Below are 16,881 nucleotides of genomic sequence, written 5' to 3' on the forward strand. Positions count from 1 at the left end.
TATAAATCAGATCTTCGATGCTTAATTGAGCTCGGTTGAGACTTACAATGAGCTATTTTGTAGAATCCTTTTGCTGGCACAGCTGGTCTTTCCCCTTGTGTCTTACCCTTTAAAATAAGCCTTTTTGTTTTACTGCAAAGTGGTGCGAGGAGAGGAACATTAGAACAAAGATGTATAATATAATCGTGGCAAACTCAATGTGAAAAAACATTATAGGCTCAACCCTTAAGCAATTGCTGCGGTAACTTCTACCAACCCGCATTAAGGAAATTCACAATAAAACAATCCATAGCCATTTTGCATCAAACAAATATAACCACATTTATTTTGAAAGTATAAAATTTCACACTATAAAGGCCACTTTTCAGGGTAAATCGACAACCTTTCTGTAAGATTTACACAGAGAAATACCTTGTCCCTCTCTGCTGGTCTAACATACTGTCCAGTTCTGTGGCAAAATAAAAGAATTGTTCTACTCCACCACAGAAAGTAGTTGGCAAGATCTGAATAATTTACTCGATACAGGAAAATGGCAGGAGAGTGAGAATTCCTGATTTGTACATCCCACAGAGGAGCAGGTACTCTGAACGGTTCTCTCTCTTTATCAAACCGGCTTACAGGCACAGCTTGACGTTACAGGCACTGTTTGCCTTTCTACTGGGAGACTCGAAAAAAGAAATCTGCGGTTGACATTCTTTACAATGGCACCAGTCAGGCCACGAGAGCATCCCCACGGAGAGAGCATCCTCTGTTTGTACAAGCAGAACGGCTCGCACTGCAGACCTCGCTGTCAGAGGCCGTTTGGCTCGCCGCAGACGAGGTGTCCAGACTTTTGAGCGTAGCGTTCACATTCCTACTCACTAACTGTGACGTGGTGCCCACTGAGGTAGAACAGTTGTACCAAAAGACTTATTTATAAAGTATACAAATGAGTAACAGTCACATCAATAAACTTAAGAGTGTAGTCATGGGGTGGGGCGGGGAGGGAGAAAATAACATCACATTTCACCCACATTTTCAGCACAACAATATGTAGACCACTGACATGTCTGGATATCTGAAAAAAATCCCTTCCAGCACAAACTACTCCTGCAATTCTTTCCCTTTCAGGCATAATGGCGGTTTCACAGATAACTCAAACTGTATTATTGCATCTACAAGCCAGTGGGAACAGTTCAGTTGTGAAATCACTAGCTCCGTTGATCTTGGCATGTGAAATCTATCCTTCCCACTCTCACACACGCTAGTCAAGAGTGCAAACAAAAAACAGAAGATAAGTCAACGAAAGGGAACTAAAGCAGACACTTGTCATGTCAGAGAGGGCACATTCCCATACAGAGAGAGTACAACATGTTCGTCAACACTCCTTCCACATCAAAGTGGAGTCGGTGACGTCCCTTTTGAAGGCTCCCGTCTCTCCTGAAGGCTGGAATGGGCAAAGCGAGCTGACTGGCTCCCAGCAGGGTGGGCAAGGCGAGGCTGGGCTGTGCGGTGCTTACAGCTGGACACCCAGCCGTCTGTGTGGACTAGGACCAGCTGCTGTCCGTCAAACCCCCCGTCCCCCTGCGGATGATGATGCTTTCTGTCGACTTAAGAAGCCGCTCTAGACAGGGCGCGTTGATTTTTCCCGGAGGAGGGCCTCTGGGCACCGAGTCTGTCTTAGTGTGGCTGTCCGTGCTGGAGGACACAGCGTTGTCCTGCGTTAGGTCTCTGGGGGACAGCAGGTGCCTGGGGCCAGCCTGGGCCTGCTCTGCTATGGGGGAGCAGATGGGTGACGTGTGGAGCCACTTCAGGTTACTGGCAGAGTAGGCTCCGGGAGGAGTGAGGTCAGTGACTCTCAGGGTTTTGACGCCGGCTGGAGGATCACTGACGGTGACGGGGCTCACGACTGCAGCGACGGTCACTGGAGAAAGCTGTTAGGAAAGAAGGAAGCACAGTTTAATTTTAATTATTTAGTAGTTAATTAATCAGGGGCAATGATGGATCAACAATAAAACTGTAAATGAGTTCACCTAGAATGCGTAGAATTTTCTAGAGCTGCAATTAACAATTATTTTCATTGTTGATTAATCAGTCAGCTAATTTCTTGATTAATTGTTTGGTTTATAAAATGCCAGAAAATAATGAAAAATATCAATCAGTGTTTCCCAAAGCCCAAGATGACATCCTCAAATGTCTTGTTATGTCCACAACTAAAAAATATTCAGTTTACTGTCATAAAAGAGTAAAAAAAAACAGAAAATATTCACATTTAAGAAGCTGGAGTCAGAGAATTTAGATTTTTTTTTTTTTTTTTTTTTTTAAACAATTATAATCAATTCTCAAAATAGTTGGCAATTTATTAATTTATTTAATGGTTGACAACTAATCAATTAATTGTTGCAGCTCTAGAATTGTCCCTGCCAAATATTAAAGGCGCTTTAAAAATGAAAAAACAAACAAACAAACATATAAAACTGTATAACATATAATATAACTCAGTAGAAGTATCTGACTGTGGACCACTAAGATGAATAGGCTGAAAGCAACACAAGAACTACACTAATTTACACTGGAATTTTGTCATATTTCTACAAACAAATAGAATACCATCAGAAAAATATTAAAGCTGTATTAATCACATAAAAATAATCTACACATTGTGGCCTTAAAACCTGCAATAATTGATCTTTTTGGCCACTTGGAGGTTGCACAACAAAAACACGACACTGACACATCACCTTATAAAACGGTTAATTTGTTAGCAAACACCTATTTACATATTCAGTATTTACACAGAGCAACATTCATTTGAAGATGTGTTTTTTTAATCCAATACTCGCTCTCTAGCTTTGTTTTGGTCTCACAACTTCCTGAGAAAAACATCTGTTGGCTTTTTCACTGCTAACTGCATGTTCTCTAGCTGGTTGCTAACTTAATCTGTCTGCTGTTTGGTGCTGGGCAGGTAGTGTACTCTGGGTTTATCAGAGCTTTATCACTGAAAACAGATGCCTGCTGTTGCTAAAAACAGCGCTGATGAGAGCGATGTGAACCAAAACAGTAAAGTTGCGAGTCATAACACATAAACAATGATCTGTGGAGCTGAGAACTGCAGAATCGGGTTTTAGTCATTCCCACAATTCGTCATTCTGACCCCTTTCACATTACGAATAGTCATTTTATCCATTGTTGATATAAAACTATTTAACATAGCAGCTTTAAAGTTACTGTGTTGCCTTAGCAAACAGTATGACCAGCTACAATGTGCAAAAGAAAAAAAAATGTCCATGACATTCCTGTTTATGGGAGGGTGTGTCAGGATTAGCCACAGAATTAAATCCCTACCAATTAAATGCAAAGGAATGTTCCAGAGTATTCTGACCTTTCTTATCCCCTCAGGAAGCCTCCTCCAAAATTACCTTTTCTCCTCTGTCATTGTTCTTAGCGAACCTCAGACTGCAGTAATACCTCAGCAAAAATAGCTTTTAATCCCCCCTCTCCTGTCCCAGACCTGTGATTAAATAATAATAGATATTTTAGTCCCTCTTTCACTGCGTCATCACCGTATGTTCTTGGCAGCAGGCCTTCTCTCTAACCGAAGAGCTCTTACACAACAGTTCTGCTTTTGTGCAACTTTACCTTCGGTTTCTTGGTGGGAACAGCTTCCTCTGTCTGGGTGACGGTGAGTTGGTCTCGGAGTTTTACATTAGGGAACCAGCTCTTCAGCATTTCCTCCATTTTTAGAATGATATTAATATATTTCTCCCTGAAAAAAGAGGAATGAAGGAGAGAAAGAAAGAAACAGGGAGAGAAATAGTTACTCAAGATATCATGCATGAATCTGAGTAATCTACCGATAATCTTGCCAACCTCTTTTCTGAAATCTTATCTCTCCATCAAGCTCATACAGGAAAAAGGCAATGTTGAACAGCGGGTGAACACTTACACTCACTTAGAAAAGCCTGTGTGTATGTGAGTGTGTGAGTGTGTGTGCAAGGGGGGGGAGTGGGGTTGTCTTAAGTACATTTCTCACATGTCTTGCGCTCACACGTGTCCTGATGTATAAAAGCTCCGCTCGCCTCTAAATATAAAACACCAAAGCCACGACGGTCTCCAACAGCGTCATTGTGAAAATAAACTAATCGCGGCAGTGACGCAGTTTGCGTCGGAGGTGCGCAGCAGAGCGCAGCACACCATTAACTCCCACCCGTCAAAACCAGATGGTGGGTGAGGGATTAGCCCATGTCATATGATCAGGACCTTCCTGCAATACTCCATTCGGGGCATGTTAAATTCATGTGAAAGATTATCCGCAACAGTGACTGCTAAAAAAGTCACTTTGATCCTATCTACCATTGTGTTGCTGCAGGGGCTGCCAGCTGGCAACACAGAGCAGACGCAGGGAGCGACGGAGGGGGGGAGCGACGGAGGTAGGGAGGGGTTTAGTCCACCTTCCAGCCTCTGTCCCGGCTGTCTGCAGGGAGGCTGCCACACCCACTCTTTGTCTCCCATATGAGGGCAGCAGCTGGTGGGTGAGGGCTCCAATTAGTCTCAGCAGCACTTTATCTTATATCAGTATACCTTGATGCTTTGCCTCCCATACAGGTACCAGTAGTGCTGCTTTGAATTCAGAGGAAGATGGTACATGAAGCTGCTATTTCATTTATAGACTTGTGCGATCATAATGTGCTATTTTTCTGTAAATTTTTTTTGTCCAATTAAAAATTATTGTTTTTATTGTTTGGTTACTCAATCAACAGAAAATTGCTCAACAACAATTTGCATAATTTATAATCACTGGTCACAGCTTCTCAAATTTAATGATTGTAAATTAAATCCTGTTAGGTTTTTGACTGTTGGTCGAACAAAGCAAGCAAATTGAAGGCTTTCTGACATCTTATAGACTAAATTAATCAATTACGAGAGATTAATCAATGAAGAATATAATCATTTGTTGCAGCCGTAGTTGAAATTAATGATTGAAAGGAAATTAATATCATTATTCACATGTGAGGAGTTTTTTGTCAAGTCAGAATATAATCTTATTGATATTGTGATATGGATTTCAACCATATCAGATGCTAAATCAGATGCTAAAGAGCCTGAGAATGGCAATCATTTGCTATTTTATAATGTAAAACATCAAAACATTTAAACATGACTGTATTACAGGGACTAAGACTTTCTCTTTTAAAAGGGGTGATATCATACTCCATTATACCGTCTGGCCAGTGGAGAGCTAATCAAGCAGACACAAGCGTGCTGCTCCCACAGTGGAGCCTGATACATTTTTAACAAGATGCCCGGCTATAGCGAGACCCAGCCATCTCTGCAGTAAATTTATCCTGAATGTGTGGGGGTGGTGGCGGCTCCTCGCAGGGCAACCTGCTGTGAGCCATGTGTCACAGACATGTTGTAGACCACTTGGACACACAGACAGCACGAACCATGTCTAGCTATTATTGTTGTGTGTTGGGTTGAGTGTATTTTAGTTGTGATTCTGAAGATTTCAGTAAAAGTAACACACATATCTCAAAATGTGTTTGTAGCTACAATAACATACAGGAGATATACTGAATATTATAAGAAGATAGAGCTCATTGCTTCCAGTCTGTGGGTCACGCTGAGGACACTTACCCCATGCAGGGGTTCTGCAGGACACCCATGATCCTCTGAATCCTGTCCATGGCCACGCTCTCCTGGAAACTGCTGAGTCCTGGAAAAGAAGAAAGTTGTACCGTGAGCCACGTGAACTGTGTTGACAGCAGGGCTGTGAGTCTGTGAAGCAGATGGATTGTGTGAAATGCGTGTGTGGGAGGAGCAGACTCCCTGCCTCTGTGGCCAGGAAGTGTTGGGTCACACAAGGTTTGACAAAGATCCCAAATGAAGCAGTTTTCAGAGCCTGTCTGAACATGGCGCTGTTTTCCAGAGACCCTAACAATGCCTATCAGACGACTCACAAGCAGCAGCTGCTTTGAGGCACAACATGTTCTCACTCCCCTCTGCCAGGCAGCTAATTTAGAAAGCGTGATATTGCTCTCAACTGGCAAAAAAATAACATTTAAAATGTGTTTTTTAACTCTTAAAAGAGTGGAGTTGCTGAGAAGCTTTATCCAAAATGAGCTCCATTGTTAAAGATAGACATGTGCACACACAGGAAATAGTTGGTTTGCTACTTGATAGCCCTGCAACAATACACATTTCAGACATCTCGCTCTCAAATCTCAGGGACACATATTACGAAAAGAGTGGCACGTTGTCTATCCAGTCCATTGTTCTTTGTTATTTTTTCTCTGAGGCACAAGAAAAACAGGAGCAAAGAGACGCAACTATTAACTGTTAAAACAGAGTAAACAGAAAAAGATATTAAATGACTTACGTTCTCTGTATCTCCCTGAACGAAGGCCATTCAAGATAGATGACAGCGGATGAATGTAGCATTGTAGCTCCATGCACTGAAAACAAAAATAGATTAATTTGTAGGTGATATCAAACTCCACACACTGCTGTTCATTTTAATATAATATCAATATGCTGAACATGATTTAGATAAGCCCTAAACTCCTTCTGCTGTCTGACTCAGAATGACTCTAGTTATTCAGAAAAGCATGACTAATCCTGCTAGTAGTTATAGGGTCATCTTTACTGGAAATGTGATGCATGAAACACCCAGTAAAACCAGCAGGGAGGGGAGTTGATCTAGGTGATAGTGCACGCTCTAGTTTTGCTGACACCGTCAACCACGTCTTGTGGGAAACAGACACACGTCAGAGGTGCTAACCTTTCTGCTGAAAATTCTGTTTTTCTCGGACACGTTGAGCTGCCGTTCCTTGCACTCCTCCTCCTCCTCTGTGGAGCCGTGAGGTCTCTTCAGTGCTTGCTGAGTGTTTTTGCCATTCGTTTTCTCTCCTTGTTGTGTTTTACACAGTCCAATGGCGCTGTTGACCCAGGCCTCCATGCAGTCGGGGGGAAATCCCCGGCCCGAGGCCTCCCTGACCTTGCTCCAGTTACTGTCGCCTTCCTTCACCTCGCTGCTCCGGCGGCGGCTGCCGTCAGACGGGCCCAGGTGTGGCGGGGCGCTGTCTGTCTGGCTGTGCTTTCCGTTAAAGTCAGACTCCTGTTCACTGTCGTTGTCCTCATTGTCACTAGCCAGCCAGTCAATGGAGTTGTCCGAATCTGTAGCAGACATCCTCGGCTGCAGGCTCTAACTAGCACTGACCATCACTGACCTGTGCAGACAGAAAGGTCATGGTTATCACACAGAAAAGCATAAAAAGCAGCAGTGATGAAGATGAGAAATTGTAGCTAAAAAGGCACCAAATTCAAGCCATATAAACGGCTTTAATATATGCAGTGCCCTTGGGCAAACACTGCAGGTTAGTCTGGACCTGAATAAAGGCGCAGACACGGAAGAGCACTCAGAGCAGATGGTGGCAGTGAGACCACAGTTGTTGAGACCACAATGACCTGTTTGTTTTTTCAGATGCAACACCTGAGCCAGTAAACACTGACTAGCCGCCATCCAAAACAAACACCAAACATCCCGGTTGTCCACAATGGTCCTGCGAAGCCCTCAGTACGCTCAAATCTTTTTTATTTCATCTCAGAATAGTTGCTATTATAAATCGCCACATCACGACAAGAACAAATACTGTATTTTTACCCCCATTCAGGCTCCATCAACGGGCCTGCCAGCTGCTACCACCACAATCATTCATAAACATTGTGAGCTTGTTTATTCAAAGGGGGCAGGGGTCTGCCACCATGACGACCAGCGCCTCAGACTGCAGACCTCCCATCAACACAAGTGACACTTGTGTGGGGGGGGAAAGGGAATTTTACAAAATGAGAGACTGGCACTGTTTGAATGCCTCGTGAATAAAAAACTCCTCTGACCAAAATGTTCTTCACGGATGTTTCATTTGGTTGAGGAAATCTTTAGATCTCTCAAACATGCTTCCTCAGTGATTAGCAGATAAAAAGAGACGTGAGGACAGCATTTTCAGCACGGGGATTATTTTTGGGTGTTTTGAGTGGTTAATGCCTGGCATGTCTCTTGCCTCCTGTGAGATTTGAGGGTAGGAGAGTTAATTGCTCCCTAGGTCTTTGTCACAGGACGACCACCTTCTGATCTTATTGTTACAGACGAGGGTGGAGCAGATTTACGGATTTTTACAAGCTCTAACAAAACAGAGATGCGGGTTATAATTTTACTCCAGGGAGACCACATTTGACCAATTTTAGTGGGAACAAAAACGATGTGCGAGGAAAACGATTGTGCAGTGGCCAGATTACCAAACAGCACGGGGAAGGGCTGTAATAAGAGTTTATTTCATATCCAAATACTTGGAATTGTACAAAATCAACATGTCCAGCATCAAAGACACCTTCTACTGTTGATATTAATATTCAATCCCAGATGGTCCTTTAAAGAAGCGTGACACGACACAACACACAAAGGTAAAATATGCACAAATAAATGTGTTATCTGTGCCAAATGCAAAGCATCCATCATCAAACTTTTGTGGAATATTACACTGTATTACATCTCACATATATCTTATTATATCCTAGCATAGACATCCTATAATACAATCATCTTCTCAGTCACATGTTTGCTTTTCTATAAGTAGACTTCCTGCAACACACTGACACACAGGGAGATATCAACCACGAGTCATTTCTTATAGCAAGTTATAATACACATTCCTTGTTTGATTTAACTGTCGTAAAACAGCATTCAAATACTTATTCAAATAGTCATTTTGAATACAGGCCTGCAGTCATTCACAGTGTCTCAGACAGACATTCAAATTGCTCACTGATAATAACAGCTTCTACTCACACATACATGCTTTTAAAGAGCACACTGTTTCTTTATGATAGAATATCCTTTATGATATCCATGTCTCCATCTATACCTGTGTAGGTGGGGCACATGAATAGAGATGCCCACTTCACACACAGTCTCATTAAATAAAAAAAAAAAAAAAAAAACAGTGATAAATATGAATTATAAGAGAATAATTCCTTCATCTAGAGATCTTTCCCGCAGAGAAAAACAGAAAAGGATTAAGTGAGTGATCCAATGTGTCGCCTAAATGCAGGTTGGGTAACAGACACAATAGACTTCCTCGTCAAGGCATACAGTATAGTAAATTTGGCAGAAGCCACTGTTAGGTAGTATAAAAACCCCAAAATACAGACAGGACCAATTATCCCTGTCACACCTTAATCTGACATGTAATAATAATAATAATAGAATATTAATCCATCACAATAGATACATGTTTGCTTTATTTGCATGCCTGCACCAAAATTCCTGTGGATGATTTTTTTTTAAATAAAATATTTCACCTCCACAGAGATGATGATGATGATGAGGATGATGTGGATGAGATGAGGGTACCTACCTTCCCAGGGATGGAGAGCGGCTGCTGGTCCAACTCTTGTCGTTGTTCAGCGGGTAAATCCAGCAGGACTGTCTGAGCAGAGAGCAGCTGATGTGTTGGACGTGTGCAGTGTGTGTGAGCGGAGGACACGGTGCAGCCAGCAAATCGTTGCCCGTGTTGCTTCTCCCAAGGCAACGTGTCTGGGAGGGCGGGTTTACCGAGGAGCGTCTCTCCCATTCGCTCCTCCGACGCGCCCGACTGACAAATCATCTGCTCGTGTCGGTGCAGCCGCGGAGCGATAGGCGAGGACCGGTTTACATATGCAAATGACATGGAAATGACACAAACACGTGGACACGCGGATCGGTTTCATTTCAGCAGCTGGGGCGCAAAAAAGTCAACCCAGGGCTAGTTTTGGTCATTCTGCAGGCATTTTCTTCCTCGTTATATCATCATCCCGGATGATGGGATGATGGCTGTGACTTGTGTGGCATGCCAGTAAACTGAGCTGGCCTGGTCAGCAGTTTCAGGACTGTGATGGTTCATGTGAGAGTTTGCTCAAGGACACTTCAGCATGTGTGTGAGCTAGACAGTCATTTCCTTCTAAGTTTAGAATAGATTTACCAGTATAGTGGAGGAAGTATTTACATCATTTACTGAAGTAGAAGTACCGATACCTCAAATACTCTAAAGCCTATAAAAGTAGGCCTATCAAAAATAAAAAAAATATGCATTGTGGTCACGTAGGCTATACCCTTACAAGAAAAGAAGTTTATTCAAGTGTGCTATTAGTATACTTATTTTAAGCTTAAAATAAGTATGTTTTCAGTTTACTTTTTATGTATTTATCCAAGATATACTTAACAAAATTATACTTAAGTATACTTGGCTTATACTGAAAACAGAAAAGTCTAAGTTTACTTTGCTTATGCTGACAAGTATGCACAAAAGTCTTTGTATACTTATACTGACAAGTATAAAGGAAAGTCTAAGTATACTTGGCTTATACTGACAAGTATTCAGGAAAGTCTAAGTAAACTTGGCTTATACTGACAACCAAAAAGTCTAAGTATACTTTGCATATGCTGACAAGTATGCACAAAAGTCTTTGTATACTTTGCTTATGCTGACAAGTATGCACAAAAGTCTAAGGAAAGTCTAAGTATACTTGGCTTATACTGACAAGTATTCAGGAAAGTCTAAATAAACTTGGCTTATGCTGACAACCAAAAAGTCTAAGTATACTTTGCATATGCTGACAAGTATTCACAAAAGTCTAAGTATACTTGGCTTATGCTTACTTTTTGATAGAGTAGCCTATTAGAGTGTGTGAGAGTTTGCAAACGTATGTTTATTTACTTCAATTTACTTCAATTCATCAGTTTTTACATTCTCCGTTCACTGTGGAGGCATGCGAGAAAAACTAATTTTCATCACAAAACATCAAGTTAAATAGCACAAGGAGCAGGTCTCTTTATGTAATACATAAATCAATGGCTAAGTACTATAAGTTAAAGAAAACTTACAAGTATACTTGCAGCAAAAACTATTAAACTAGTAGTTTACTGAGAGTATACTTAAAAGTATAGTTTCATAAACTAAAAAGTGGGCTACAAGTATATAACTAGTAAACTAACATTATAGCTATAAGTTCACGTGTAGTATAGTTCACTTCCTAGTATAGTTGCAGTACACTTACAAGTATACTACTAGTACATTGATATTAGTAAACTTAAAGTATACTTGGGAAATAAACTGCACTTGAACTTTACTTCAGTTTACTTGATAAAATAAACTTGAAGTATACTACTTTTTTGTAAGGGTAGGCTATATGTTATATTTTTAGCTGCTTTACATTTTTTGTAGTTTAATATATCATGATCATATGTTTAGTATGTAAAATTTGAATCTGAAAAGCATAGTAAGTAGCTCTGGGGTAAAAAAAGATAGTAAAGTAAAGAGTGCAATAGTTCCCTCTGCAAAGTACTTAAGTATGAAGAGGCATAAAATGAAAATACCAACGCGTTCTCATCCCAACTCGTCGTGACGCTATGTCAGACCCCTCGGCGTCACTCTTTTCACTGAACGTTGTGAACACGGGACATGAACAAACAGCTGATTGTGACGTGACGCACGGAACACAAACAGCGGTCATCTGGATGAAAGCCTTGTGTTTGTTGAGAACGGGCTGGATATACTTGTAATACTTGATAATTGTTCTTAAAGGTGCAGCATCTAGCGGTGTGGTTGCAGATTGCAATATTATAATATTATATTCCATTTCTGCTAATAGATCTCCCTTAATGCTACAAACTGTTCCTTGAAATACAGTGCTTACTACAGCAAATGTACTTGTAGTTATTTTCCACCACTCAAATTCATGAGAGCTCTCTAAGTTGTGAGTAAATAAGTGATCAAATTAGTTAGTCGTTATCTAATGTTATTTATCTTTAAAAAGAACAGCCTTTAAACCCTAACAAGTAAATCATTTTACTAGCAAAACTGTCTGTAGTTGAAGATGCAATTGACATGCAGTGTGTGTTCAATCTGCATGTTTTTTTCTCTTTGTTGGACAGAGCGACGGTAAAGGCGTGACTCACAGGACCTCTGTTTGACTGAGAGGGTGGGATCAGGAGCACACCGTCAGAGGCCAGACGAGGATCCTGAGCCTGGAGCCAGTGAGTCACGAAACCTCTCGCAGCAAACGTGATCACGTGCGTTTGGGAGACACCCACCCACAAAAAAGCATAACCAGCCTTGTTTCCCTCAATTGACGAGGACAAGCTGAATTTAAAACAACACATATCTGCAGTGTGAACGGGTCACATGTGAGATGTTTACAGAGCCAAAAACACTGCCCAGACGGTTTTAACAACTGGGTGCAAATCTGTCTGACATAAAACGCTCTTTTGTGCGTTCTATAATGAACCTGCACCATGGTAATTAGATTCTACGAGTATTCTGTGGTCAGGTGATCATAGAAGAGCTCTACTTTTGCTTTATGTGCTGCTGTCAAAGTGAGGAGCAGGCAGGACAAGGTGGGTTTACTCTTTGCTGCTAAGCCTTAAATCACATCCCACTGTGAAGAATGCACCACCACAGACACCACAGCACCCATTAAGCCGGTTTAGGCGTCACGCTTGCTGGCACAGTGAGCAACTCATGTTGAATTTTAATTGTCTTATAAGCTGCTGCAATCTATTAAACTCGCCATAAAGAGTCTCGCGTCGTTCTGCTCCCCAGGCCCAGATCCTCCGGCGACCCCAGACTTCGTGACGACCGAGAGCTTCCTACAGATTCCCAGCAAACTCTCATTTCCCTTTTTTGTCTTCAAGGCTCCCATGTCACTGTGGAGTACATCACAACCACTTCAAAGCACAGGAAACACACATCTACATTTTTAGGGAGGGGGATCAAAGAGATATTTCATGCAAATGCATGCAGCACTTGTACACTGTACAAAACAATGCCTGCATTTATATAAGTAACAGATTAGCACAATTGTCTTTTGTTGAAAGTGTTTTTCAGTGTTAAACCGCAGATTGTTCTGAACGTTTTCAGTACATCTTCTGATCTCCGGGAACGTTTATGTATTTTACAATAATCCGTCTCCATTCAGTTGCACCGCAATTTGTCATCCACATAAAGAACAACAGCAAAGCGATTTGAAATCTCCTCACAAAAGGGAACTCTTTTTATCTGTGCGTTCTCCTCTCAGAATCCGGGATGAGTCACACAACACAAACTGGCACTGTGATTTTCAATTTGTCAGAGAGGCTGGCTGATTCTGTATCCCACAGAGACTGGATGTCTCCCGCTCTCATTCATAAAAAAAATAAAAGCCAAATCAGAGCCCCACGTCCACTTTATTATAGGGCATACAGTGAACATCTGCCCTAACCCACCCTTTTAGAAAAAACGCAGCACACGTGTGCGTGGGTGAACTTCGATGCCACACCTCACCCAATGGACCGAGGAAGTTTGGAAGCCCTGTGGCCTGCTGGGGGTTTCATGCATGTGTGTACAATTTACAGTATTGCAAAATCTGCTTCTCATTTTCAGACAGGGTGACTAATGAAATAGCTAACCATTGAAAACATCCACTGGAGCGTGGATGGCTTGCTGATAGCCTCAATTGACCCTGCGAGCTGTATAGTGAAAGAACGTGTCCATACCTGCAAGTATGCTGCAAGTGGATACGGGTGTGTATGTGAGAGTGTTTGGGTGCTGCTGGCAGGGGGAACATGTTTGTGTGCGTCTTGTCTTACTAACAGCTGTCCCATTCAATGAGCTGTGCATATGACTCAGCTCTGCGGCCCCTGGCTTTGGGCCATGTGCTGTCCTGTACCCAAATCTGGACCTATAGTGACGTGAGTGTCTGTGTGCTCAGGCTATAAAGTGTGCAGCTCCAATCCAAAGTGGGACACCAATCAGCAGGCTTTTTTCACAGCATTGTTCGCATTATAACTGCTCACCACTAATAACTGGAGTGTCACTCAGGCACGGGTTTGGGGCTGAGCTCGGGAGGGAGGAGAAGAGCAACTGTTCATAACTGTGTAAACGACGAGCGAAGCCGCTGCAGGGAACACAAACGTAAACACAAACATGTGAGTGATGACGGCGTGGATCAGGCACATGCACTGATGATGGGACAGAATATTAAGTCCTTGCAGCAGTTTATAGCTTTGACAAGATTACATTATTTTTCCTTTGGTGTTTAAAGGCCTCAGCAGCTGCTTTGAGTCACCTCTCGTCGTCTTTTTAAATAAATTGAGTATGTCTGCCTCGACAATGGATTAAAACCTTATAGCACTCATCAATCTAGTTGAAACTTTGTAGCTTGGATCTCACCCTCTAAAGTTTTCAGCACACTCCAAATGTTTCATAATGCTCTCCACACGTTACACATGACAGTTACATAAAATGTGAAATGCATCATTCATGGACTGAATCTTACAACCTAAGTGTGCTTATTGCATAATTTGGCCAACGCTCCACTAAGTCTGTAACTCTTGTTAATCTTGGTTAGAAAAACGTGTCTTCCACTTCTCTCTAGTGTAGCTTACTCCTCCAGATATGTCATCCTGTTACAGTAAATGCTAGTTCAGCCGAGTTAACCCCACCCACACACCAGAAATGTGACTTACACGTAGTGTGGGCACGCTGCAGCAGTGTGAGGGGGGGGAAAGACAGTTGTGTGTGGCAAGGCGCAGCCAATAGCGTTTAGAGTTGGTGTTAGAGGTTATGTAGTCAGAGGAGAAGTGATACTGGGCGCATTTTTGTGACTTTAAAGGGCTGGACTTCCGGCACCCCGTCACGTACCTCCCTCTCCCTTTGTGGCTTCTTCCCGGTCCAACTCCACTCAGTCACATGTGCTTCACTCAGAGAGAAAGCTCCCTGACTATTTTCCACACACAGTTCACATGCAGGCAGTTGAGAATGTCTGGCAGCGAATCACTGTCACATCTTGTGTGTGTGTGCGTGTGTGTGTGTGTGTTTATATGCTCTCTAATGTCTGAACGGCTGCCAGAACAGCTCAAGCGACAGTGGGATATCTATCCGCAGGACTGAACGCTACATGTGACTGGGGTATATTTTAACTGGGTTATGTAAGTGCTCCAGCCTGCGCTCTCCACGCACAGATGAGGAGGGCTACGAATGATGCAGAGGACTGTGAGCTCACCACGAGCATTACCTTCGCACATTGAATAATTCCTTCACTCGGCTGGAACTTGTGCACATTTCACAGAAACTGGCTTTTCAGCATTTGGTTTCCACTTTAAAAAAAAAAAAAAGGCGTTCTAAGACAGACAGTTCTCTCTTGTGATTTACAGTTATTACAGTTTATCTTTGCTGTTAGCAAAATGTCTTCATATTGATTTCAGATGGTGTAACGTTTAGAGCCAGTAGCAGTATGATCTAATCTTATTGTGAGGGTTACGTAAGGGGATTTCTGAGATTAAAAAAAGTGACTCCACTCACTTCACTGCCATTGTTAGATTCATCTGGGGGTTATGGTCACGTGGCATGACATAAGCAGATAATTAGGCAGTCATTACATGCAGACATGAGACAGACACTTCTCGATAGGTTGACCAAGTCTTTACTTGAGGCTCCCCGTGGAGAGCTTGTCGAGAGTACTGACAACAGGCTAGCCGCCAAATCTATGTCCAATGTAGAACTGCCCACGCTCCCTCTGCTAGCACTTTTATGTGATCATTATGTGGGCGTTTTAGTGTGAGATCCTATCTAGAAGTGATGCGATATGGGCTGATAATTTCTTAGTAGGCAGCCGTCCAACCTCAACTGGAGAGGAGCTGATGATCATAGCGCTTTCATAGCGGAGTTTTGACCCGAAACTTCATCACAGGCCCGCTCAGATAGCATCACAGATGTGTGCTTTCAGAGGTTGGAAGAGATGTTTAAATAAATAAAAGCTGTTCTATTAGGACTATTGTAAACCTCAAATGCACAGGGTAACCTGATACCTTTTCCTTTTGTTCTGTTCTGTCTTTTTATTCTATGTTTCTTCACTTGATCAGTCTCACGAACAAAGTCAAAATGAACCTGAATGCCTCTATAATTAGAATACCCCAAAATCATGCAATGCCTGCTTGTGCTTAGTTGTGAACTTTGTGTTATTTGACAGCAAATTGTTTGGCTTCTCAGGCAGTTTTAGCCTAATAGTTTTGGGAAAAAAAGTGGAAAAAATTAAGCTAATTTTTTAAAGATTCAAAGATGTTTTCTGGTAATTCAATAAATAAATAGTCTGTATGAAATAACCACATGGTAAAGCCAATTTTTGCATTATCCTGTGTGAAATAAATACTTGACAAATGAAAAGTACTGAGTATTTTCTCATTTTAACAACAGTTTAAAGTGAAATTATAGAGAAAAAATAAATAAATATAGGCCTAGCCTATATCGCGATAGAAACGATAAAGAAAAATATATACAATAAGCATTTATATATATCGTTTTGACAATATATATCGTCATATTGCTCAGCCCTAGCAATAAGCATGCAAACACACACACACACACACACACACAGGAGCTGTGCAAGTTCTGGACTTGCTATTAGGGCCGCAACTAACATTTATTTTCACAATCAATTCATCTGCAGATTATTTTCGCAATTAAACGCTTAGTCTATAAAACATCAGAAAATAGTAGAAAATGGCCATCAGAAGCAAATGTTTGGCATTTTTGCTTAGAAAATTATACATTTTCTGTCGACTGAGTAATCAATTAACGGACTAATCGTTGCAGCTCTACTCGCTATAGAGCTGCAGGGTAAAACGGGCGAATTGAAGAATGTTTAAATTAGCTTGCTGTGTGCTGTGCAGCCAAAAAAAAAAAGTATTACATTTCTCAATAGGCAAAGCATTATCTCATTAAACAGTGTGTGTACATTCAAAATATGTAGCTGTGAAAGTACATTTCATGGTTGTGATTTTCAAGGTTAAAGTTGCCGTGGCTAGAAATGGAACAAATATGATTAAAAAAA

The 16,881-nt window shown here is 41.7% G+C and overlaps 1 protein-coding gene across 1 annotated transcript; it reads right to left on the reverse strand.

Moving 5' to 3' along the window:
- Positions 1–295: 295 nt before the first annotated feature.
- LOC119486994 (circadian-associated transcriptional repressor) lies at positions 296–9,572 on the reverse strand. The gene is made up of 6 exons (XM_037767589.1): positions 9,393–9,572; positions 6,761–7,208; positions 6,359–6,434; positions 5,617–5,695; positions 3,619–3,745; positions 296–1,913 (listed from the first exon to the last, which is right to left on the reverse strand). The coding sequence occupies exons 2-6, from the start codon at positions 7,166–7,168 to the stop codon at positions 1,527–1,529; spliced, it is 1,077 nt and encodes a 358-aa protein (XP_037623517.1). The 5' UTR covers positions 7,169–7,208; positions 9,393–9,572; the 3' UTR covers positions 296–1,526.
- Positions 9,573–16,881: the final 7,309 nt, after the last annotated feature.

Source organism: Sebastes umbrosus, chromosome 4 (assembly GCF_015220745.1).
Source record: "Sebastes umbrosus isolate fSebUmb1 chromosome 4, fSebUmb1.pri, whole genome shotgun sequence".
Classification (NCBI taxonomy): Eukaryota; Metazoa; Chordata; class Actinopteri; order Perciformes; family Sebastidae; genus Sebastes; species Sebastes umbrosus.